The sequence below is a fragment of the Saccopteryx leptura genome, chromosome 2 (genome assembly GCF_036850995.1).
Source record: "Saccopteryx leptura isolate mSacLep1 chromosome 2, mSacLep1_pri_phased_curated, whole genome shotgun sequence".
In the NCBI taxonomy this organism is placed as follows: Eukaryota; Metazoa; Chordata; class Mammalia; order Chiroptera; family Emballonuridae; genus Saccopteryx; species Saccopteryx leptura.
Window position 1 is genome coordinate 203,280,746 of NC_089504.1, and position 23,645 is coordinate 203,304,390.

At 37.2% G+C, this 23,645-nt stretch overlaps 1 protein-coding gene and 1 non-coding gene across 5 annotated transcripts in view; both read right to left on the minus strand.

The window, feature by feature from the left end:
• The window catches only part of TMPRSS15 (transmembrane serine protease 15), a 163,665-nt gene that overhangs the window by 13,972 nt on the left and 126,048 nt on the right, over positions 1 to 23,645 (minus strand). For 2 of the 4 annotated variants that reach the window (XM_066365895.1, XM_066365891.1), the window contains 3 exons: positions 23,501 to 23,596; positions 11,354 to 11,403; positions 11,014 to 11,188 (listed from right to left, as the gene is read on the minus strand). In XM_066365895.1, the coding sequence (XP_066221992.1) occupies positions 11,014 to 11,188; positions 11,354 to 11,403; positions 23,501 to 23,596 (321 nt within the window). The remainder of the gene's footprint in view (positions 1 to 11,013; positions 11,189 to 11,353; positions 11,404 to 23,500; positions 23,597 to 23,645) is intronic. The other 2 variants (XM_066365892.1, XM_066365893.1) reach the window with 2 other exon arrangements.
• Positions 12,191 to 12,266, minus strand: TRNAT-AGU (transfer RNA threonine (anticodon AGU)). The gene has a single exon. It is a non-coding gene; the product is annotated as a tRNA-Thr (tRNA).

The window sequence follows — 23,645 nt, forward strand, 5'->3', positions numbered from 1 at the left end:
TGCCTGGAGGCTCATAGAAAGACAAATTGAGAGCAATTGGCTCCCAGCCCTGCCTGATTACGCTGGCGGCTCTGGCTGGCAAAGCCTTACCCAGAGCCCTGCATTGAGTGGAGATAGAGTGGGGATTTGCCAGCTCTTAGGGCCTCTTACTCTCCAGGCAGTGGCAGGGGCAACTTCACAGCTGGGTAACCAGGCTGCTGGTTCAGGAAGGAGAGACTTGGAGGCAGACTCTGGGAAAACAGACTCTCCAATTATTGGAGCCTGCAAACACTAACAAGCTCCAACTACCAATGAGACTGAGGCCTAGTATATGTCATCACCATAGCAACACATCAACTGCAAATCTCTACCTAAGCATGCCATAAGGGCAGAGCCTGGGGTACAGTGCCACTAACCAAAAAAAGAGAGAAGAAGGAAAAAGGAAGAAGATAACCTCTCAAAATCAAGAATAATACAGAGTCTTTATAACTTTTTCCACTTTTTAATCTTTTTTTTTTTTTCCACCTTGGTCCTTTTATCCTCTTTTCATCTTATTCTTTTCTCTTCAGCTTGAACTTCATTATCCATAGGTGTTACATTTCCAATTCTCTTTTTTTTCTTTTTTCTTTCTCTCTATGAAGGTTACATTCCAAAAACCTTAACTCTATTCTTTTTTATTCTTTTTCTTTTTTCTCCCTCTCTCTTTGTTTCTTCTTTTCTCTTTCACTTTTTCTATCATTTGATCCTCACTTACAAATAAATTGTTTTATTTTGGATTCCAATTTTTTCTTTGTGGCATTTTGTGTACCTTTAACTTTGCTTATTAACTCATTAGCATTCCCCCCAACCCTGGCTTGCCATTCTATGTAGTTTTTGTTACATTAATACAATAGTATTTTTTTCTTTTTCTTGCTTTCTTCTTGTCTCTTTAACTTGACCATCATTTACAAACAAATTATTTTATCATTGATCCAAATATTTTTCTTGTGGCATTTTGTGGGTTCTTTCCTTGTTTTTGCCACTTTGTCACTTCTCCCCAACTTAAGCCCTTTGTTCTAGGTAGTTTTTGTTCCATTTAGCACAATATAATTCTCAGTTTTTCACAGTATATTCTCAAAAAAAAATAATTTTTTTTATTTTTTAAATTTTTTATTTTTTATCAGTTCTTATTAATGTTATTAACAAAACCACCCTCAGATACCATTAAAGAAAAGAAAAAAAATATCGTGGATACAAAAGACAGAGATGTAGCACAGATATTTGAGGAAAAAATCTATAGAAAACAATTTTAATAGATTGGAAACCTTGGAATTAAATGACAGAGAATTTAAAATAGAAATTCCAAAAACACTCAAAGATATACAAGAAAACACAGAAAGGCAATATAGAGAGCTCAAAAAATAACTCAACGAACACAAAGAATATAGCACCAAGGAAATTGAAACTATAAACACGAATCAAAGAGATGAAAAACTCAATTCATTAACTGAAAAACAAGGTAACAAGCTTAGCTAATAGAACAGGCCAGATAGAAGTGAGAATTAGTGACATAAAAAACAGGCAACTTGAGGCACAACAGAAAAGAAGAGAGAGACTCACAAATTAAAAAAAATGAGAAAGCGGCCCTGGCCGGTTGGCTCAGTGGTAGAGCGTTGGCCTGGCGTGCAGAAGTCCTGGGTTCGATTTCCGGCCAGGGCACACAGGAGAAGTGCCCATCTGCTTCTCCACTCCTCCATCTTTCCTTCCTCTCTGTCTCTCTCTTCCCCTCCTGCAGCCAGGCTCCATTGGAGCAAAGATAGCCCGGGCTCTGGGGATGGCTCCTTGGCCTCTGCCCCAGGTGCTAGAGTGGCTCTGGTCGCAACAGAGTGACGCCCCGGAGGGGCAGAGCATCACCCCCTGGTGGGCAGAGCATCACCCCCTGGTGGGCGTGCCGGGTGGATCCCGGTTGGGCGCATATGGGAGTCTGTCTGACTGTCTCTCCCCATTTCTAGCTTCAGAAAAATACAAAAAAAAAATGAGAAAGCCTTACAGGAATTGTCTGACTCCATCAAAAACAGCAACATAAAAATAATAAATATATCAGAAGGAGAAGAGAGAGAAAATGGAATGGAGAATACACTCAAACAAATAATAGACAAGAAATTCCCAAGCCCTTTGAAAGAACTAAAGCCTTGAATTCAAGAAGCAAACAGAACACAAAGTTATCTTAACCCTAACAAACCTACTCCAAGGCATATCATAATAAAATTAGCACAAACCAATAACAAAGAAAAAATTCTCAAAGCAGCCAGGAAAAAGAAGAATACAACATATAAAGGAAGGCCTATTAGATTATCATCAGAATTCTCAGCAGAAACTCTACAAGCTAGAAGAGAGTGGAACCCAATATTTAAAGTTCTAAAAGAGAAGAACTTCCAGCTAGGAATACTATACCCATCAAAGCTATCCTTCAAATACAAAGTAGAAATGAAAATATTCACAGATACAAAAGAGAAGGAAATTTATCATCAAAAACCCCCCACTTCAGGAAATACTAAAGGAGGTTTTCTAACCAGATACAAAGAACAAAATCAAGCAAAATCAAAAGTAAAAGCTCCACTGAGAACACAATAAAATCAAATTTAAACTGTGACAAAAAAACAAAAAGGGGAGAGAACAAAGATTAACAGTAGCAAAGGAGGATGGAGTGCAGAAGCACTCATGAGATACTGTACTACAATGAACATGGTAGGTACTGTTTCCATTACTTAATGGTAACCACCCCTGAAAAAACCACCACAGAAGCACATGACTTAAAAAGAAAAAGTAGCAGAGGAAAGAAGTATAGATTGCAACCAAATAAAAACAAATGATAGAAAAACAAAAGAGAAGAATCAAACAAGATACAAAACTAACAGAAAGCAGTATATAAAATGGCAATAAGAAACATACAAGTATCAATAATTACACTAAATGTAAATGTTTTGAACTCACCAATAAAAAGACAGAGTAGCAGAATTAATTAAAAAAGAAAATCCAACTGTATGCTGCTTACAAGAAACACATCTAAGCATCAAGGATAAAAACAAATTCAAAGAAAAAGGCTGGAAAACAATATTCCAAGGAAGTAACATCCAAAAAAAAAAGCAATTAGCAATATTCATATATAACAATGCTGATTACAAGACAACAAAGGTAATCAGACAAAAATGGTCATTTCATAATGATTAAGGGGACACTGAATCAAGAAGACATAATCCTCCTTAATATTATGCACCAAACCAAGGAGCACCAAAATATATGAAACAGCTACTGACTGACCTAAAAACAAAAACCGACAAAAATACAATCATACTTGGAGAACTCAATACACCGCTGATGGCTCTAGATCATTTATCCAAACAGAAAATCAATAAAAAAATATTGGCCTTAAAGAAAACAGTAGAACAATTGGCTATGATAGACATCTACAAGACATTTCATCCAAAAGTGCCAGAGTATACATTTTTCTCTAGTGTACATGGAACATTCTCAAGAATTAATTATATGTTGGGCCACAAAATAACATCAGCAAATTCAGAAAAATTGAAATTATACCAAGCATACTTTCTGATCATAAAGCTTTGAAACTAGATTTCAACCGTAAAAGAGAGGTAAACAAACCCACAAAAATGTGGAAACTAAACATACTTTTAAAAAATGAGTGGGTCAAAAAAGAAATAAGTACAGAGATCAAAAGATACATAAAAAATAAAAATAAAAATATGACATATTAGAATCTCTTCGATGCAGCAAAAGCAGTAAAATGAGGGAATTTCATCTCACTACAGGCCTATATGAACAAACAAGAGAGAGCCCAAGTAAACAACTTAACTTCACATCTTAAGCAAGTAGAAAAAGAAGAACAAAGACAACCCCAAACCAGCAGAAGATAGGAAATAATGAAAATCAGAGCAGAAATAAATAAAATAGAGTAAAGAAAAACTATTGAAAAAATTAATAAAACAAGGAGTTGGTTCTTTGAAAATATCAACAAAATTAACAGACTTTTGGCAAGACTCACCAAAGAAAAAAGAGAAAGGACTTATATAAACAAAATCCAAAATGAAAGAGGAGAAATCACCACAGATATCAATATACAAAGAATTATTGTAGAATACTATGAAAAACTATATGCCACCAAACTCAACAATACAGAAGAAATGGATAAATTTCTAGAACAATACAATCTTCCTAGACTGAGTCATGAAGTAGCAGAAAGCCTAAACAGACCTGTAAGAAGGGAGGAAATAGAAATAACTATTAAAAAACTCCCCAAAAATAAAAGGCCAAGGCCAGACAGTCTATACTAGTAAATTCTATCAAACATTCAAAGAAGATTTGGTTCCTATTCTTCTCAACGTCTTCCAGAAAATTGAAGAAGAAGCAATACTTCCAAACACATTTTATGAGGCCAAACATAACCCTCATACTAAAACCTGGCAAGGACGGCACAAAAAAAGAAAACTACAGACCAATATCTCTAATGAATACAGAAGCTAAAATACTAAACAAAATACTAGCAAATCAAATACAACAACATATTAAAAAAATAATACATCATGATCAAGTAGGATTCATCCCAGAATCACACGGATGGTTCATCATATGGAAAATGGTTAACGTAATACATCATATCAACAAAACAAAGAACAAAAACTACATGATCTTATCAATAGATGCAGAAAAGGCATTCAATAAAATACAACAAAATTTTATGTTTAAAACACTTAACAAAATGGGTACAGAAGGAAAATATCTCAACATAATAAAGGCCATTTATGATAAACCATCAGCTAACATCATATTAAATGGCATAGAACTGAGGACTTTTCCCCTTAAATCAGGAACAAGACAAGGTTGTCCACTCTCTCTACTCTTATTTAATGTGGTGCTGGAAGTTCTAGCCAGAGCAATCGGAAAAGAAAAAACATAAATGGCATTCATATGGAAAAAGAAGAAGTAAAGGTTTCACTTTTTGCAGATGATATGATCCTACACATTGATAACCCAGAAGACTCCACAAAAAGATTACTAGAAACAATAAACTAATACAGTAAGGTTGCAGGATAAAAAATTAATATACAAAAGTCCATTGTCTTCCTATATGCCCACAATGAAACATCAGAAAACGAACTCAAAAAAATAATCCCCTTCATGGTTGCAACAAAAAAATAAAATAAAATACCTAGGAATAAACATAACAAAGAAGTAAAGGACCTATATAATGAAAACTACAAAGCATTGTTAAGGGAAATTAAAAAAGATACAATGAAATGGAAAAATATTCCTTGTTCTTGGATAGGAAGAATAAATATAGTCAAAATGACCATATTACCCAAAGCAATATACAAATTCAATGCAATTCCTATCAAAATTCTAATGGCATTTTTTAAAGAAATGGAACAAAAAAATCATCAGATTTATATAGAACTATAAAAAAAACCCAAATAGCCAAAGCAATCCTAAGGAAAAAGAATGAAGCTGGGGGCATTACAATAACTGACTTCAAATTATATTATTGAGCCATGACAATCAAAACAGCATGGTATTGGCAGAAAAGTAGACACTCATACCAATAAAATAGAATAGAAAGCCCAGAAATAAAACAACATATATATGGTCAAATAATTTTCAATAAAGGGGCCAACAACACACAATGAAGAAAAGAAATCCTCTACAACAAATGATGCTGGGAAAACTGAAAAGCCACATGCAAAAGAATGAAACTCGACTACAGTTTGTTCCTTTATACAAAAATTAAGTCAAAATGGATTAAAGACCTAAATTTAAAACCTGAAACAATAAAGTACATAGAAGAAAACATATATACTAAACTCATGGACCTTGGTTATACAGAACACTTTATGAATTCAACTCTAAAGGCAAGGGAAGTGAAGGCAAAGGTAAATGAATGGGACTACATCAGACTAAGAAGTTTTTGCACAGCAAGAGAAACTGACAACAAAACAAATAGACAGCTAACTAAATGGGAGATGATATTTTCAAACAACAGCTCAGATAAGGGTCTAATATCCAAAATATACAAAGAACTCATAAAACTCAACAACAAACAAACAATTCAATAAAGAATTGGGAAGAGGACCTGAACAGACAATTCTCCCAGGAAGAAATACAAATGGCCAACAGATATATGAAAAGATGCTCATATTCATTAACTATTAGAGAAATGCAAATCAAAACTACAATGAGATACCACCTCACGCCTGTTAGATTAGCTATTATCAACAAGACAGATAATAAAAAGTGTTGCAGAGGCTGCGGAAAAAAAAGAACCCTCATCCACTGTTGGTGGGAATGTAAAGTAGTACAACCACTATGGAAGAAATTTTGGTGGTTCCTCAAAAAACTAAAAATAAAACTACCATATTACCCAGCAATCCCTCTACTGGGTGTATACCCTCAAAACTCAAAAACATTGGTACATAAAAACACATGCAGCCCCATATTCATTGCAGCATTGTTCACAGTGGCCAAGACATGGAAACAACCTAAAAGCCCTTCAATAAATGACTGGATAAAGAAGATGTGGTACATATATACTATGGAATACTACTCAGCCATAAGAAATGATGACATCGGATCATTTACAACAACATGGATAGACCTTGATAACATTATACTGAGTGAAATAAGTAAATCAGAAAAAACTAAGAACCGTATATTTCCATACATAAGTGGGACATAAAAATGAGACTAAGGGACATGGATAAGCGTGTGGTGGTTACTGGGGGTGGGGGGAGGGAGGAAAGGGAAGGAGTAGAGGGAGAGGTGGGTCACAAAGAAAACCAGATAGAAGGTGATGGAAGACAATTTGACTTTGGATGATGGGTATACAACATAATTAAATGTCAAAACCTGGAGATGTTTTCTCTGAACATATGTACCCTGATTTATTAATGTCACTCCATTAAAATTAATAAAAAAAGAATTGAATGATATATTATAATTTGATAGTAGGGAAAAACTTTTTTTTTTTTTTTTTGTATTTTTCTGAAGCTGGAAACGGGGAGAGACAGTCAGACAGACTCCTGCATGCACCTGACCGGGATCCACCCGGCACGCCCACCAGGGGCGATGGCTCTGCCCACCAGGGGGCGATGGTCTGCCCCTCCGGGGCGTCGCTCTGCCGCGACCAGAGCCACTCTAGTGCCTGGGGCAGAGGCCAAGGAGCCATCCCCAGCGCCCGGGCCATCTTTGCTGCGGGAGGGGAAGAGAGAGACAGAGAGGACGGCGGGGGGGGGGGGTGGAGAAGCAAATGGGCGCTTCTCCTATGTGCCCTGGCCGGGAATGGAACCAGAGTCCCCCACACGCCAGGCCGACGCTCTACCGCTGAGCCAACCGGCCAGGGCCTAGGCAAAAACTTTTAAGTGTACTATTTGGCCAGAAGCATTTTCACTCCAAAAAATTACCAGTAAACAGCTGATATTAAGCCAATTAAGCTATATTCATAATGAAGTCAAAATTCAATAATCTCAATTATGACTGAGCTAGTGATTTAATTCTTAATAGTTGCAAATACCTAGTTTAACATGGTGTTGGACTTATTGAGTAAGTTAATTACATAGACACGGAAACATTTCTGGAATGACTTGACAGAGAAATGCAAATGATATATATTGAAGAGATATTTTCTTCCCACAGTGCAACTTATACATTCAAGAGAAATAAAAGCATGAAAAACAGGCCATTTTCTATGTAGCACAATAATAATTTGGAAATCACTAAGAATGTGTCACATTAATGTTACATAATGTCTAACCTACTATCAAATGGTTGAAGAAAAAATTCTCCAATCGGAGAGAAAGAATAAGAAAGTTTTTACAGCATTAAATTCAAACAGTTAGTGAATGAGTGTGAAATTATAAGAGTTTGTTGTATTATTATTTTCAATTTTGTGTTTTGAAATTATATCAATATATAATATTGATAAAATAAATACGCTTAATGTCATTTAGGCAAGACTTAATTTTTTTTTTCATGGGCCTTTTCGGTGTACGAACAGCAGCACAATAAAATTTTCATTGCACATTTATATTCACAGTACGTAAACGAATTGTAGCTTCTTAATTTTTTCTGACAATTGCTTTAGGAGGCAGATATCTTATGAACACCGTACAGATGAGGATACAGAAATGCAGAGATACTAAGTAGTATGAGATCAGTAGCATAGGTAGAATCAAAGTCCTGTCATCTGATTTGATGTCAACATTACCTTTAAACCACAGAAAACTTGGTCCATAGTTCCCAAATCTCTTTTTTAATGTTGGAAAAGAAGACAAGTCAGCGATAGAGAAACAATAAGCACAGTATCATCCGGGAACACTGAGGCTGGATGGAATGGGAGTGTGGACAATGATAATGTAATCAGAGCATAGCTGTCCAATTAAACCATTATACACCTGCAGATTTAAAGACCTGGAAGAGATTTACACTGAGACAAGTCATTTGTGTAGTATGATTTCAGTAAGTAGCTTGATTTTGAATTATCCTTTTATGTATTAGAAAATTAAGCATCTCACAGCACAGTTAGGAATTTTAAAAGACAAATAGACAGTATTGGCATACTGATAAAAATAATTTTTGATCAATTATCTAAAATAATATCAGAAATTTTCTTGCTGGCTTAGAGGCATGGAGTAAAAACCAAGAAACTGAAACCTTAGCAGCTGGAGAAAGAAGAACTAATGCCACTGAAGGCTGAGGAGAGGTAAAATTGCAAGCATGGTGAAACTAAGTTGAAATTCATCATGATTCTATTACAGGTTACCTTGGTTTGCCTATGTTCAAATTGAAAGTCTGTGAAAAGATGTTTTATGTCCTATATGAGTGAACATGTGTTTATATAAGATGAAACTGCTTTTCATATATTCATAGTTTTAAAAAGATATAATACTGGTATCCTTGACTTGCAATAAGTACATCTGTATGGTATATAATTGAAAGATGTCGCTAAAATTACTGCAAGTTTGGTTGACATTTAGAAAGTATATGTTCTGCAAGAACATCAAACAGACAGATTTACCAAGTCCCAAGTTAATACATAAGATTACTAACTTTCTAAAACCTAGCTTTTTGCAACAGAAAACACTGAATCTTTAGCTCAGAAAACCTTTTACTTGCAACATCGGGTATAGGTTACCCATCTGTGATATGCCCAAGGCATAGAGTATTTGTAGGTAAAAGTTAAAGACATGTTTAACAAGGAATGGGAAATTGACTGTTATGGATGTTTGTTATGTTCTAGTTGAAAATAGCTTAAAAAGTAATTTATCAGGAAGCAGCAAATCAAGAATATGTGTCTTAGATATGAGAAAGGCTGTAATTTAATCACTGAGTTACAAGGATCAGGGCATAGAATCAGGTATCTTTAGACCTAGATTGTCAGCACCACGGACAGTTATATCGAGGCTCGGGTAATTGACCAACCCGTGATCTGGAGGAAGGTCCTCCTTGCCAAGTTCCTTAGGTTATGAATTTGAATTTACCCTCACTCTCTACAATGGGTACTTAGGTGTAGAGTCAATCCTTAAATATTCATCTTCCCTGGTCCTCCCTATCTCTCAAACAAATTTCAAAAACTTCTGTGGGACAATTTTTTCCATCTATCCAAGAAGTTTCAATGTGTTGATGAGGAGTTCAGTCTTTAATCCTGATTAACTACAGTTTCATATTCCATTCTGAGCTCACATGGTTATTTTCTCAGAGATTCTGGATGCCCTTAGGAGATGTGCATTGTAATCCTCATTGGGAAGGCCGTTTTCTGGAGTCTTTTACTTAATAAGGATTGAGAAATCATCCTAGCGGAGGGTTTATGGATTTTCTATGAGGAGGCCAGCTTTTTATCTGACCTAATTCAGAACTACTGGAATGGAAATACCTAAAGGGGTTCCTTCTTTCATGCAGAAGCGGAGAATTAGCAACTCGTTGGACCCAGGAGTATTTATTTTCTCCTCCTTTGCTCCCTGCCCCTCTACCTACTTGGATCCTCCTATAGCATTGCTTTAGGAATAGCTGCTTTGAGAGGAAGAATAAATCCTAAAATTCCCCATGTATTTTGTTATGTTACCAAGAAAAAAGAATTAGATATGGTTGATATTAGTTTTAAGTTTTAGTTATTCACAGCATCAAGACATCTGCCTTGAGAACAAAGTAAACATGTCATCCTAATTCAAAATTAAGTCGTTATGCAGGAATATTTAGAGCACAATTTATTTGTAACTAGAGAGCTTCTGTGATGCTAACAATCTATTTACATTAAATATTGGCTGAATTGAATATTAGCCAGTACAATTTATACATTAAATGCTAATTTTACAGCTTTAAAAATGCTTACTTGTCTGCCTTGGCTGGTTGTCTCAGCGGTAGAGCATCATCCCAGCGTGTGGAAGTCTGGGGTTTGATTCCTGGCCAGGGCACACAGGACAAGTGCCCATCTGCTTCTCCACCCTTCCCCCCCCCCTTCCTCTCTATCTGTCTCTTCGCCTCCCACAGCCAAAGCTCCATTGGAGCAAAGTTGGCCTGGGCGCTGAGGATGGTTCCATGGCCTCCGCCTCAGGCACTAGAATGGCTCCAATTGCAGCCGAGCAATGCCCCAGATGGGCAGAGCTTTACCCCCTGGTGGGCATGCCCAGTGGATTTTGGTTGGGCGCATGCTGGGTGGATTCTGGTCGGGAGCATGCAGAGTCTGTCTGACTGTCTCCCCACTTCTAACTTAATAAAAATATATAAAAAAAAAAAACAAAAACCGCTAACTTGTCAATTCTTTTCTATGTAGGAAACAATTCTTGATGCAAATATCTCAGAAAGAATAATTGTGAATCAAACTTTGTTTTATACATAATTTTAATGAGACAATGATTGGAAAATTTATAATGTTATACACAGTGGGAAAATTTTGCTGATGAGATGGATTTGATGAGACTACACGAAATGAGATGCAATGTGTGTTGTGGTCATCTCATTTGGGAAGGGACACTGTGACATCACACTCACCCATACACACAGTGGGCTGCAGACACCAGCCAGTCATTGCTGACAAGAGAAGCGCCACAGAGCAGGTTGCCATTATAATATAGAGCAGCAAGCCAGGGCCAGGCTCCTTCTTTGGCATTATTTCCTCCAACAATCTTTGGGCCGACTTCTTTAGTCACCATTTTCTCCCCACATGCTATTAAAATAATTGAAAAAAAGAGCATCTGTTTTATTTTGTTAATTTTTTTCTGATCATGGAAATTGAGTGGATCACTACAAAATAACTTCAGGTAACATATCAGCTCTATTTAGAATTTTAAACTAGACGCTTGGGAGAAAACATGAAAAAATATTTACTCACATTTATGGTTACATTGTAACAGAATCACTGAATCCTGTAAACACTGTTTACTGCAATAGAAGAACAATGATATTTCAGAAATTATGCACCTCACATTTTAAAGCATAACATAATGCAAGTTATCCTAACATTTTTAGTTAAATTAACTTTTAAATGTAAGTATTATATATGAAATATGGGGAGGCTAAACTACAAAGCAGCAAATCCTCTGTGTAAAGTCAAATAGAACTGAACTTGGGTCCTTTACCATTTATACTTAATGATTTATACTCAATATCTCTGAGGCTTTACCATAAAATGTACCCTTTAAAATGTACCATAAGATAGGGACAATGGTACTTATGATACTTTACTAAAATTTTCTGAGAAGTAAAAATTATTTTCAAAGGAATTATTATCGTGCCTTCTACACAATAAACACTCAATAGATATAGCTATTGTTTATTAGCTTGAACCAACTTTAGATTTCATTATTCTATAATACAGAATATGCTTCAATATTTCTTTTTTTTTATTTATTTTTTATTTTTTCATTTTTCTGAAGCTGGAAACAGGGAGAGACAGTCAGACAGACTCCCGCATGCGCCCGACTAGGATCCACCCGGCACGCCCACCAGGGGCGAAGCTCTGCCCACCAGGGGGCGATGCTCTGCCCATCCTGGGCGTCGCCATGTTGCGACCAGAGCCACTCTAGCACCTGAGGCAGAGGCCACAGAGCCATCCCCAGCGCCCGGGCCATCTTTGCTCCAATGGAGCCTTGGCTGCGGGAGAGGAAGAGAGAGACAGAGAGGAAAGCGCGGCGGAGGGGTGGAGAAGCAAATGGGCGCTTCTCCTGTGTGCCCTGGCCGGGAATCGAACCCGGGTCCTCCGCACACTAGGCCGACGCTCTACCGCTGAGCCAACCGGCCAGGGCTGCTTCAATATTTCTAATCAGACAACTAGCCATTTTCTCACTCTGTGTGCAAAACTGTGCACAAGACTGTGCACTTCATTCAGGGAATTTAATGAGGAATAAATCACAGCTCTCACTTTCAAGGGAGATAAATATATATATATATATATATATATATATATATACACACACATATATATATATGTGTGTGTATATATATTATATATAAATATAATATATATACACACACATATAAAAAATAAATTCTAGTCAAAAATACTTTAATAACTTACTATCAGTTAAGTACTTAGATATCAACTTTATTTAAAGCCAAGACTTCTATTTTAAACAAAAATTTAAACAAAATGTTTTAATATATGTTACACTTATTAACCACTAGGTTGCAGTCTAATACAAGGAATTAAAGTACTTGCCTTGATATTTCCTGATGCCACCATTGCAGCAGATATTAGTCAAATTTAAAACACACACACTCACACATGAATCATTTTAATGATTTCTATTTATATATTTTAAGTACATCTATTGTTCATGTTGTTTCAGTGCTTGAAGTTTTAGGAAAAAAACACAAAATAATATTCAAGATTCATATGAGATCAGAAGTTTAACCAAATAATTCAATATTTCTGGAAAATATCATACATGGTAAGGTTAATTTGAAACCACATGCATTCATATGATCTTATTGACTTATTCTTTAAAATAGGAGATAATTTTAATGAAAATATAAAGAAATATATTTTATTAATAAACAATGTGCATGTGTGTATGTCTATCTAAATACAGATATATCGATACATATTCAGAATTCTGCTAAAAAGAAGCCTTGCTTAAATCCCCTTATGTTATCTTGTCATGGTTGAGAGAGAATTAATTTTTGGGATGAGTTGAGTTTTATCCTAAATCTTTCTACATCTATAATACTCACCAGTGAAAATCCATATTCAAAAAGATTCATTTATAGATATTAGATAAGGCTGTAGAAACTGATGATATTTTAGTAATAATTTAAGTAACTTAATAGCCAGAAAATTAAGCTGAACCTTCTACTTCATTTTCCAACATTTTGGCTTGTTAAAATTTTTATATGCAAATATACACATAATAAGTGTCTCAATACAGAGGAGGAAGTTGTTTAACTTGGTCAGAATGAGCAGTGAATCCACTCTTTTACGGGTATAGTTAAAGAGATTGGAGAGAAACAGAATTACTCTTCTCGCCTTTGCCCCTGGAGTCAGAGCTAGGTGGACCCTCTGGACTAGAAGAAAGAGAAGATCTTGTGTCCTTCCTCAGCCCAGTGAGAGAGCAATACTGTGAACTCAATTCTTTCCCAGTTTATGTTCAACAATATGGCCGCCTTTTGTTATTGAAAAGCCTTAACATTTTTTTTCTTTCTCGTTTCCAGGACTGCTATTTAAAGTGAGCTGATGCTTTGTGGAATTTAGAAGATAGCACAATAGAGTGAAAAAGTAAAAGGCTTTGGAGTCAAAATGACTTGAGTTAGAATCTCTCTGTTGCCCGCAGGCTTTACTTGTCCAGGTCAGTTATTAACACCAGACTTCTGTTTTCTCATCTTTCTAGTGAAGCAATGTTACCTATGCCATAGAACATTGGCATGAACTGATAATAACCTCTGCAATATTCCTACCATAGTGTCTGTCACTTGATAGGCATTTAATACAGTGTTTAACAAAACATTGTTATTTTGGCTCTAGCTCCATGTTTAGAACACAGTGTTGATCAATATATATTAAATCCGTTTTTTTTTTTTTACTTCTAAGACTGCTACTATAATTGTCTGAAGAATTGGAAAAAAGTATAGCAGCTACATGAATCGTGCATTTCTAGTTACATCAGGTCAGATTGCTGGTATCTTTCCGAATGGCCTTTTCCCACCAGTGGGGAATAGTAGTCTGAATCTTGCATATGCCTCACAATCAGAGAAAAAAAAATAAGGCTATAGGTCAGTAGATTATCATAACTACAAGAATTATCTTTAATATTCTCTTCCTTTCCTATTTCTTTATCACAAGTATTAGTGCAAGGGAGTTTTCAAAAGCACAATTTTCACAGGTCAACAAATGCAATAAATAAATTTATATGTACATAAATTAACTTCTTAACTAAATAAATGTATATATGTCTGATTTTCACTAGTCTAGTATAGCATGGATAATCAAAGCAAAGTTTAAGGACTTCTCTGGCTCGTGGATGTTATGAAAGTTTTAAGTATCTATGTTTTTAAATGGTGTCTCTTTCAAATAACAAGCACACATACAATAGGGATATCATGGTAAGATGTAACCGGCATTCTGTTGATATGCATAGAATGACCTAGTTTTTCTCTGAAACATGTATCTAATTAAGATACATTTTTAAATATTTTTCCTTTGTTTTTTTTTATCATTTTTGAATGTCTTTAAGATATAACTAAAAGAAAATCTCAATGTGCAGATTTAAGCAGTCTACACATTATAACAGTAATATAAATTTAGACATGTCTTTTGAAAGGAAATCTAGAAGTCTGTTTGTGAATGCTTTCTTTACCCCATGTGACTAAAAATCTCAAGACGTAGCAAACGTTTGTATAAAACACTCCACTGTAAAACCCTCTGGTACAAAAAATGCTTCTTTATCAGTCTGTTACTGGGTGATCTCACAGAAATGGTAACTTTTCATTAATCACTGAATAATTTTATTTTTCACCATTAAGTTGGTAAAACAAAACACTAGAAGCTAATGCACCAGCAATGACATCTTGAACACTTTTCTGTATTTCCAGCATCTTCCTGTAGTTACTTTTCCCTACCTGCAGCTGGCCTTTGATGGAACTGTAAGATTTAGAAGTCAGTTTCAACAAAAATCACTGTTAATGCTCAGATAGGAGAAATGACATAATCTAAGCTAAAACAGATCTTTAAATATGAAAAAAATGTTGTTTTGTAAAACACTAACAAAAGCTATAAATGTGAACCTAATGCTAAAGAGCAAAAGAGAATATGTAGGCACAACTATAAGTGTGAACTGTTTCACATTCTGTCCATGTCTATTTACTAAGGCAGAGAAAAGATATCCATAAATTTCCCCTCTTTCTTCTCTTTACTTTTTATTAATTTTCATGGGGTGACATTGATAAATCAGGGTACATATATTCAGAGAAAACACCTCCAGGTTATTTTGAAATTTGATTATGTTGCATACCCATCACCCAAAGTCAAATTGTCTTCCATCACCTAAAATCGGGTTTTCTTTGTGACCCACCTCTCACTGCATCCCATCCCTGACCCTGCCCTCGTAACCACCATACTCTTATCCATGTCTTTGAGTGTCATTTTTATGTCCCATCTACGTATGGAATCATATAGTTCTTAGTTTTCTCTGATATATTATTTCACTCAGTATAATGTTATCAAGGTCCATTCATGTTGTAAATGATCCGATGTCATCATTTCTTATGGCTGAGTAGTATTCCATAATATATATGTACCAAAGCTTTTTAATCCACTCATCCACTGATGGACACTTCGGATGTTTCCAGATCTTTGCTATTGTGAACAATGCTGCCATAAACATGGATGTGCATTTCTTCTTTTGGAACAGTGCTATGGTGTTCTTAGGGTCTATTCTTAAAAGTGGGATAGCTGGGTCAAAAGGCAGTTCAATTTTTAATTTTTTGAGGAATCTCCATACTGTTTTTCACAGTGGCTGCACCAGTCTGCATTCCCACCAGCAGTGCAGGAGGGTTCCTTTTCTCCACATCCTCGCCAGCACTTATTCTGTGTTGTTTTGTTGATGAGCGCCATTCTGACTGGTGTGAGGTGATATCTCATTGTGGTTTTAATTTGCATTTCTCTAATGATTAGTGATGTTGAGCATTTTTTCATATGCCTATTGGCCATCTGTATGTCCTCTTTGGAGAAGCTTCTATTTATTTCTTTTGCCCATTTTTTTATTAGATTATCTTCCTGATGTTGAGTTTTACAAGTTTTTATAAATTTTGGTTATTAACTCCTTATCAGAAGTATTGTCGAATATGTTCTCCCATTGTGTAGTTTGTCTTTTTATTCTGCTTTTATTGTCTTTAGCTGTGCAAAAGCTTTTTAGTTTGACATAGTCTCATTTGTTTATTCTGTCTTTTATTTCACTTGCCCGTGGAGAGAAATCGACAAATATATTGCTGTGAGAGTTGTCAGAGAGCTTACTGCCTATGTTTTCTTCTAAGATGCTTATTGTTTCACGACTTACATTTAAGTCTTTTATCCATTTAGAGTTTATTTTTGTGAATGGTATAGGTTGGTGGTCTAGTTTCATTCTTTTGCAAGTAGCTGTCCAATTTTCCCAACATCATTTGTTGAAGAGGCTGTCTGTACTCCATTGTATGCTCTTACCTCCTTTGTCAAATATCAGTTGTCCATAAAGGTGTGGGTTTATTTCTGGGTTCTCTGTTCTGCTCCATTGATCTATATGTCTGTTCTTATGCCAGTACCAAGCTGTTTTGAGTACAATGGCCTTGTAGCCTTAATATCAGGAAGTGTGATACCTCCTGCTTTATTCTTCCTTTTCAAGATTCCTGAGGCTATTCGTGTTCTCTTTTGGTTCCATATAAATTTTTGGAATATGTGTTCTATATCTTTCAAGTATGTCATTGGTATTTTAATTGGTATTGCATTGAATTTATAAAATTCTTTGGGTAATGTAGACATTTTAACGATGTTTATTCTTCCTAACCATGAGCACAGTATATGATTCCACTTGTTTGTATATTCCTTGATTTCTTTTATCAATGTTTTATAATTTTCCGAGTACAAGTCTTTAATCTCCCTGGTTATATTTACACCTAGGTACTTTATTTTTTTGGTTGCAATAGTGAAGGGGATTGTTTCCTTAATTTCTCTTTCTGACAGTTCATTGTTAATGTATAAAAATGCCTCTGATTTCTGAGTATTAATTTTATATCCTGCCACCTAGCTGAATTCATTTATCAGGTCCAATAGTTTTTTGGCTGAGACTTTAGGGTTTTGTATTTACAATATCATATCATCTGCAAATAATGATAGTTTTACTTCTTCTTTTCCAACTTGGATGCCTTTTATTTCTTCTTCTTGTCTGATTGCTGTAGCTAGGACTTCCAGGACTATGTTGAATAAGAGTGGTGAAACGGGGCACCCTTACCCTGTTCCTGATCTTATGGGGCTTGCTTTTAATATTTGCCCATTGAGTATGATGTTGGCTGTGGGTCTGTCATAGATGGCCTTTATCATGTTGAGATATGTTCCCTGTATTCCCACGTTGCTGAGAGTTTGGATCATGAATGAGTGCTGGATTTTATCAAATGCTTTTTCTGCATCTATTCAAATTATCATGTGGTTTTTCTCCTTCCTTTTGTTTATGTAATGAATCACATTGATTGATTTACAAATATTGTAACAGCCTTGCCTCCCAAGAATAAATCCCACTTGATCATGGTGTATGATTTTTTCATATATTGCAGCATCCGGTTTGCTAATATTTTGTTGAGAATTTTAGCATCTATATTCATCAGGGATATTGGCCTATAATTTTCTTTCTTTGTGTTGTCTTTGCCTGGTTTTGGAGTAAGGATTATGCTTGCCTCATAAAAGGAGCTTGAAAGTCTTCCATCCTCTTGAATTTTTTGAAATAGCTTGGGAAGGATAGGAGTTATTTCTTCTTTGAATATTTGGTAGAATTTACTTGTGAAGCCATCAGGCCCAGGACTTTTCTTTGTTGGAAGTTTTTTGATAACTGTTTCAATCTCATTTGTTGAAATCAGTCTCTTTAGGTTTTCTGATTCTTCTAGATTGATTTTTTGGAAGATTGTATGTTTTAAGGAATTTGTCCATTTTAGATAGGTTGTCTAGTTTTTGAAATACAGTTCTTCATAGTATTTTCTTTTTTTTTTTTTTTTTCTTTTCATTTTTCCTGAAGCTGGAAACAGGAAGAGACAGTCAGACAGACTCCCGCATGCGCCCGACCGGGATCCACCCGGCACGCCCACCAGGGGCGATGCTCTGCCCACCAGGGGGCGATGCTCTGCCCATCCTGGGCATCGCCATGTTGTGACCAGAGCCACTCTAGCGCCTGAGGCAGAGGTCACAGAGCCATCCCCAGCGCCCGGGCCATCTTTGCTCCAATGGAGCCTTGGCTGCGGGAGGGGAAGAGAGAGACAGAGAGGAAAGCGCAGCGGAGGGGTGGAGAAGCAAATGGGTGCTTCTCCTGTGTGCCCTGGCCGGGAATCGAACCCGGGTCCTTCGCACGCTAGGCCGACGCTCTACCGCTGAGCCAACCGGCCAGGGCCCATAGTATTTTCTTACAACATTTTGTATTTCTGTTGTGTTGGTTGTTATTTCTCCTTTCTCATTTTTAATTTTACATATTTATTTCAGTCCTTTCTCTGTTTTTTGTTTTTTTTTGTGTGTGTGTGTGAGTCTAGTTAAAGGTTCATCAATCTTGTTTTCCTTTTCAAAGAACCAGCTCCTGGTTTCACTGATGCTCTGTATTGTATCTTTAGGCTCTATGTCATTTATTTTAGCTCTGATCTTTATTATTTCCTTCCTCTACTATCCCTAGTCTTTACTTGTTGTTCTTTTTCTGATTCTTTTTAGATACAGGGTCAAACTGTTTATCTGAGCTTTTTCTAGCTTCTTAAGGTATGCCTGTAATGCTATGAACTTCCCTCTCAGGACTGCTTTTTCTGTGTTCCATAAATTTTGAGTTGATGTATGCTCATTATTGTTAATTTCTAGGAATTTTTTTATTTCTTCTTTGATCTCATTGTTTACCCATTTGTTATTTAATAACATACTATTTAGTTTCCAAGTGTTTAAGTATTTTTCAGTTTTTCTGTTATGGTTGATTTCTAGTTTCATGCCATTTTCATCAGAGAAAATAGTTCATACGACTTCAATTTTCTTAAATTTGTTGAGACCTATTTTGTGCTCTAACATGTTGTCTATCTTAGAGAATGTACCATGAGCACTTGAAAAGAATGTATATTCTGCTACTTTAGGGTGAAAGGTTCTGAAGATATTTATTAAATTGAGTTGATCTAGTGTGTCTTTTAAGTCTGCTGTTTCTTTGTTAATTTTTTTCTTGAAGATCTATCTAGTGATGTTAGTGGAGTATTGAAATTTCCTACTATTAATGTATTGCTGTGGATCTCGCCTTTTATATCCATTAAAGTTTACTTTATATATTTAGGTGCTCCTATATTAGGTGTGTAGATATTTTTAATGGTTATATCTTCCTGTTGGATTGTTCCCTTTTATCATTATGTAGTGTCCTTCTTTATCTCTTACTATATACTTTGTTTTAAAGTCCATTTTGTCTGATATAAACAGCTTTTATATCAGCTATACCAGCTTTTTTTTCATTTCCATTTGCATGAAATGTTTTTTTCCATCCTTTAACTTCAGTCTATGTACATCTTTTGTTTTAAGATATGTCTCTTGTAGACAGCATATGTATGGGTCCTGTTTTCCTATCCATACAGCTACCCTATGTCTTTTGATTGGATCATTTAATCCATTTACATTTAAGGTTATTATTGATATGTAGTTGTTTATTGCCATTTTATTCTTTAAAGCTGTATTCCTCTTCTGCTATATTCTTTTTTCACTTTGATCTGTTTACAACAGGCCCCTTAACATTTCCTGCATGCAGCATTGGTTTGGTTGTAATGAATTCCTTGAGGTTTTTTTGTTTGTTTGTTTGTTTTTTTAAATTTAATGCAGTGACATTGATAAATCAGGGTACATATGTTGAGAGAAAATATCTCTAGATTATTTTGACATTTGATTGTGCTGTATACCCCTCTCCCAAAGTTAAATTGTCTTCTGTCACTTTCTATCTGGTTTTCTTTGTGCCCCTCCCCTCCCCTAACCCCTCTCTCCTTCTTCACCCCATCCCCCCTCCCCCAACCTCCCGCCCCTGTTGCCATCACATTCTTGTTCATGTCTCTGAGTCTCATTTTTATGTTCCTTCTATGTATGGATTCATCTTAATTTTTTTCTGATTTACTTATTTCACTCCTTGAGGTTTTTTTTTGTTTTGTTTTGTTTTGTTTTTTTTGTCTGGGAAGCTTTTTATTTCTCCTTTAATTTTAAATTATAGCCTTGCTGGATAAAGTAGTCTTGATTGTAGGTTCTTGTTTTGCATTACTTTGAATATTTCTTGCCATTCCCTTCTGGTTTCAAGTATTTCTGTTGAGAAATCTGATGTCATCCTTATGGGGGCTTCTTTTAGGTGATAGCCTTTTCTTCCTAGCAGCTTTTAATATTTTCTCTTTATCACTTAACTTTGGTGTTTAATTATGATGTGTCCTGGTGTAGATTTCTTTGAGTTTCTCTTTAATAGAGTTCTCTGTGCTTCTTGAACGTGTGAGACCTTTTCCTGCCTCAATTTAGGAAAATTTTCATCTATGATTTGATTGAACAAAGTTTCTATCCCTTGTTCTTTTTCTTCTTCTTCAGGAACCCCTATGATGAGGATGTTATTTCTCTTCATGTTGTCATAGAACTCCCTTAGACTTTCCTCAGACTTTTTATTTTACTTTATTTTCCATTTTTCTGAAGCTGGAAACGGGGAGAGAAAGTCAGACAGACTCCCGCATATGCCCGACCGGGATCCACCCGGCACGCCCACCAGGGGCGACGCTCTGCCCACCAGGGGGCGATGCTCTGCCCATCCTGGGTGTCGCCATGTTGCGACCAGAGCCACTCTAGCGCCTGGGGCAGAGGCCACAGAGCCATCCCCAGTGCCCGGGCCATCTTTGCTCCAATGGAGCATTGGCTGCGGGAGGGGAAGAGAGAGACAGAGAGGAAAGCGCAGCAGAGGGGTGGAGAAGCAAATGGGTGCTTCTCCTGTGTGCCCTGGCCGGGAATCGAACCCGGGTCCTCTTCACACTAGGCCGATGCTCTACCGCTGAGCCAATCCTCAGACTTTTTGAGTCTCTTTTTTTTCCTGCTCTGCTTCTGTGCCCTTGTTTATCTTGTCATCTAACTCACTGTCAATCCTCATCTTCATCCATCCTGCTTTTAATTTCTTCCATTGTTGTCTTCAATTCTGATATTGTATTTGTCATTTCTGACTGATTCTTTTTTATTATTTCAATTCCCTTTTTATATTTGCTATCTCTTTATTTAGGTGTTTGTAATGACCATCTATTGTTGTTCTAAGCTCTTTGAACATCCTAACAATCATTATTTTAAACTCTGCATCCAGTAGTTTGGTTATATCTGACTCATTCAGGTCCTTCTCTGGGGATTATCTTGATTCATTTGGGTTGCATTTCTCTGCCTTCTCATCTTGTCTGTGCATAAGAAGGATTTGGCCACTGGAGTCCAGTGGGTGTTGCCTCTGTGTTCCCTCGGTGTGGTCTGTCTGCAGGCCCACCACCCCCTCTGTTGCTGCCTTGGGCTTTCCAGTATGGTTGTTGCCAGTGCGGGCCTGCTGCAGCTGTCACTGCGGTTTCTGCCTCTCCTCCACAAGAGGGGCTGTGTTCATGTGCCTGGCTCTACAAGTCTCAGCCAGTCTTGGCCTTTGTCCTGCCCCATCGGTGGGGTTGCCTTCCACGCACGGGCCACAAGCCTCGGCACCAAGGGCAAGGGTGAGCACCTTTGCTCAGCTGCAGGTTTCTGCCTGTTCCTGGGCTTCCACCCCACCCCACAGTCAGAGCCCCCTCTTGCATCCAGCCACAAGCCTCAGCTCTGCCAGCTGGGCGGGGCTGCGGGTGCATGCTCAGCTGCGGATCTCAGCCTTTTTCCGGGCTTTCATCCCGCCCTCATAGGTAGAGCCAGCTGGTGTTTAGGGCTGCAAGCATCGGCTCCACAGGACAGGTGAGGCTGCGCACCCGCGTGCCCTTGCTCAGCAGCAGATCTCCGCTGGTTCTGGGCTTCCCCACTTCCTCTGCAGGTGGGGTTGCAGGCAGGCTCGCAGCCAGGCCAGACTGCTTTCACACATCCCCTCTGCTTCTGCCTGGTTAGTCTGAGCTCACACTGGGCCTCAGGTATGGCCAATGTAGCTTCCATCCCCGACAGCAAAACCGTACTTTCATGTTCCACCGCCTCTTGCCCTCCAGCAAGCCTCTTGCCCTCAGCAGTGTGGGTGGGGGCACTGCAGTTCAGACCCTAACACTCCTTACTGTAGTACTAAAATCTCACTCCTTCTAAGCAACTCTGCTCTGAGTGCCACCAGAGAGCTTGTTTGGCTGGTGTCCTGCTTCCCTTTGCCGGTATTGCTGGTTCCAGGGGAAATATTTGCTTCAGATTTGGGGAGTGACTCAGCCCAGGGGTTAGGGTGGCTGTCCCTCAAAGTGTTTCTCCCTATGCCTCCTAGATTACACTCTCTTCCTTCAACTCCGGTCCTCTTCTCTCTCCCTGTCCCCCAGAGCCCCGAGTGGGTAGTTGTGAAAAAGGTTTTCTGCGTGGTCCCTTTTAGAAGAATCCTGGGTCTGAGGAAACTGTCTTTTCCTCACAAACAGTATCCTGGCTTGTTTTGCAGCTAAATATTGTCCATACGCCTCTTCTGGGCTCTGGAGATGCAGGCTGGGGCTTTGTTCCTGGAGCTCAGGTCCTTCCCCTTCGTGATAAACTCACTTCCTGCCACAGAAGTCTCTCCAGCTGCCATTGGTTCTGGGGTGCGGGGCAGCCCTCTCTGTGTTTCCGCTTTTCCTACCAGTCTCAACATGACTTTTTCAGTGTTCCTTGGTTGAAGAGTCCACTTAGTTTAGTTCAAAGTTGGTTTTTCCAGATGATGGTTCTTAAAATTAAGTTGTAATCCACTTTGGTTCTGGGAGGTGGAAGTTAGTATATCCGCCTACTCCATTGTCATCTTGGATTTTTCTTCTCTTTTGATGATAGCTAAATTTTGTTGCTCTCATTGATCTGAGCAATTTATCCCAATTCTCATGATTTTTTAAATGGAATTTATTTTTTTTATGAATCTAAGGATATGAATGAAAAGGATACAAAATTAGAACTTATTGGATTGCTATCAGTGAGCTAAATAATTACATAGGTAATATCGTATTTGACTTACCATTTATATGGAGGTTAGGCAATGGTATCAGATAGGATCAATTAGAGACTGTTTGAGATTATCTGAGGAATAAAAAGTTAAGTAAAAGTAGGTGATGCAATTAAAATTTGACTGGCTTCAAAATCTGTCTTCTTTCCAGTACATGAGTAACTTGTCCAAGAACAGGTTTGGGGATTCACCTTGGTGTCAGTATTAAGCTGCCATTGGGTGCTATGTTTAATTTCACAAATGGTCCATCTCCTGCAAAGAAGACTGGCATTGATGAGTTTCCACTCCTAGGGGAAAACACACATAGATAATACAAAAACACAATTTGAAAAAATC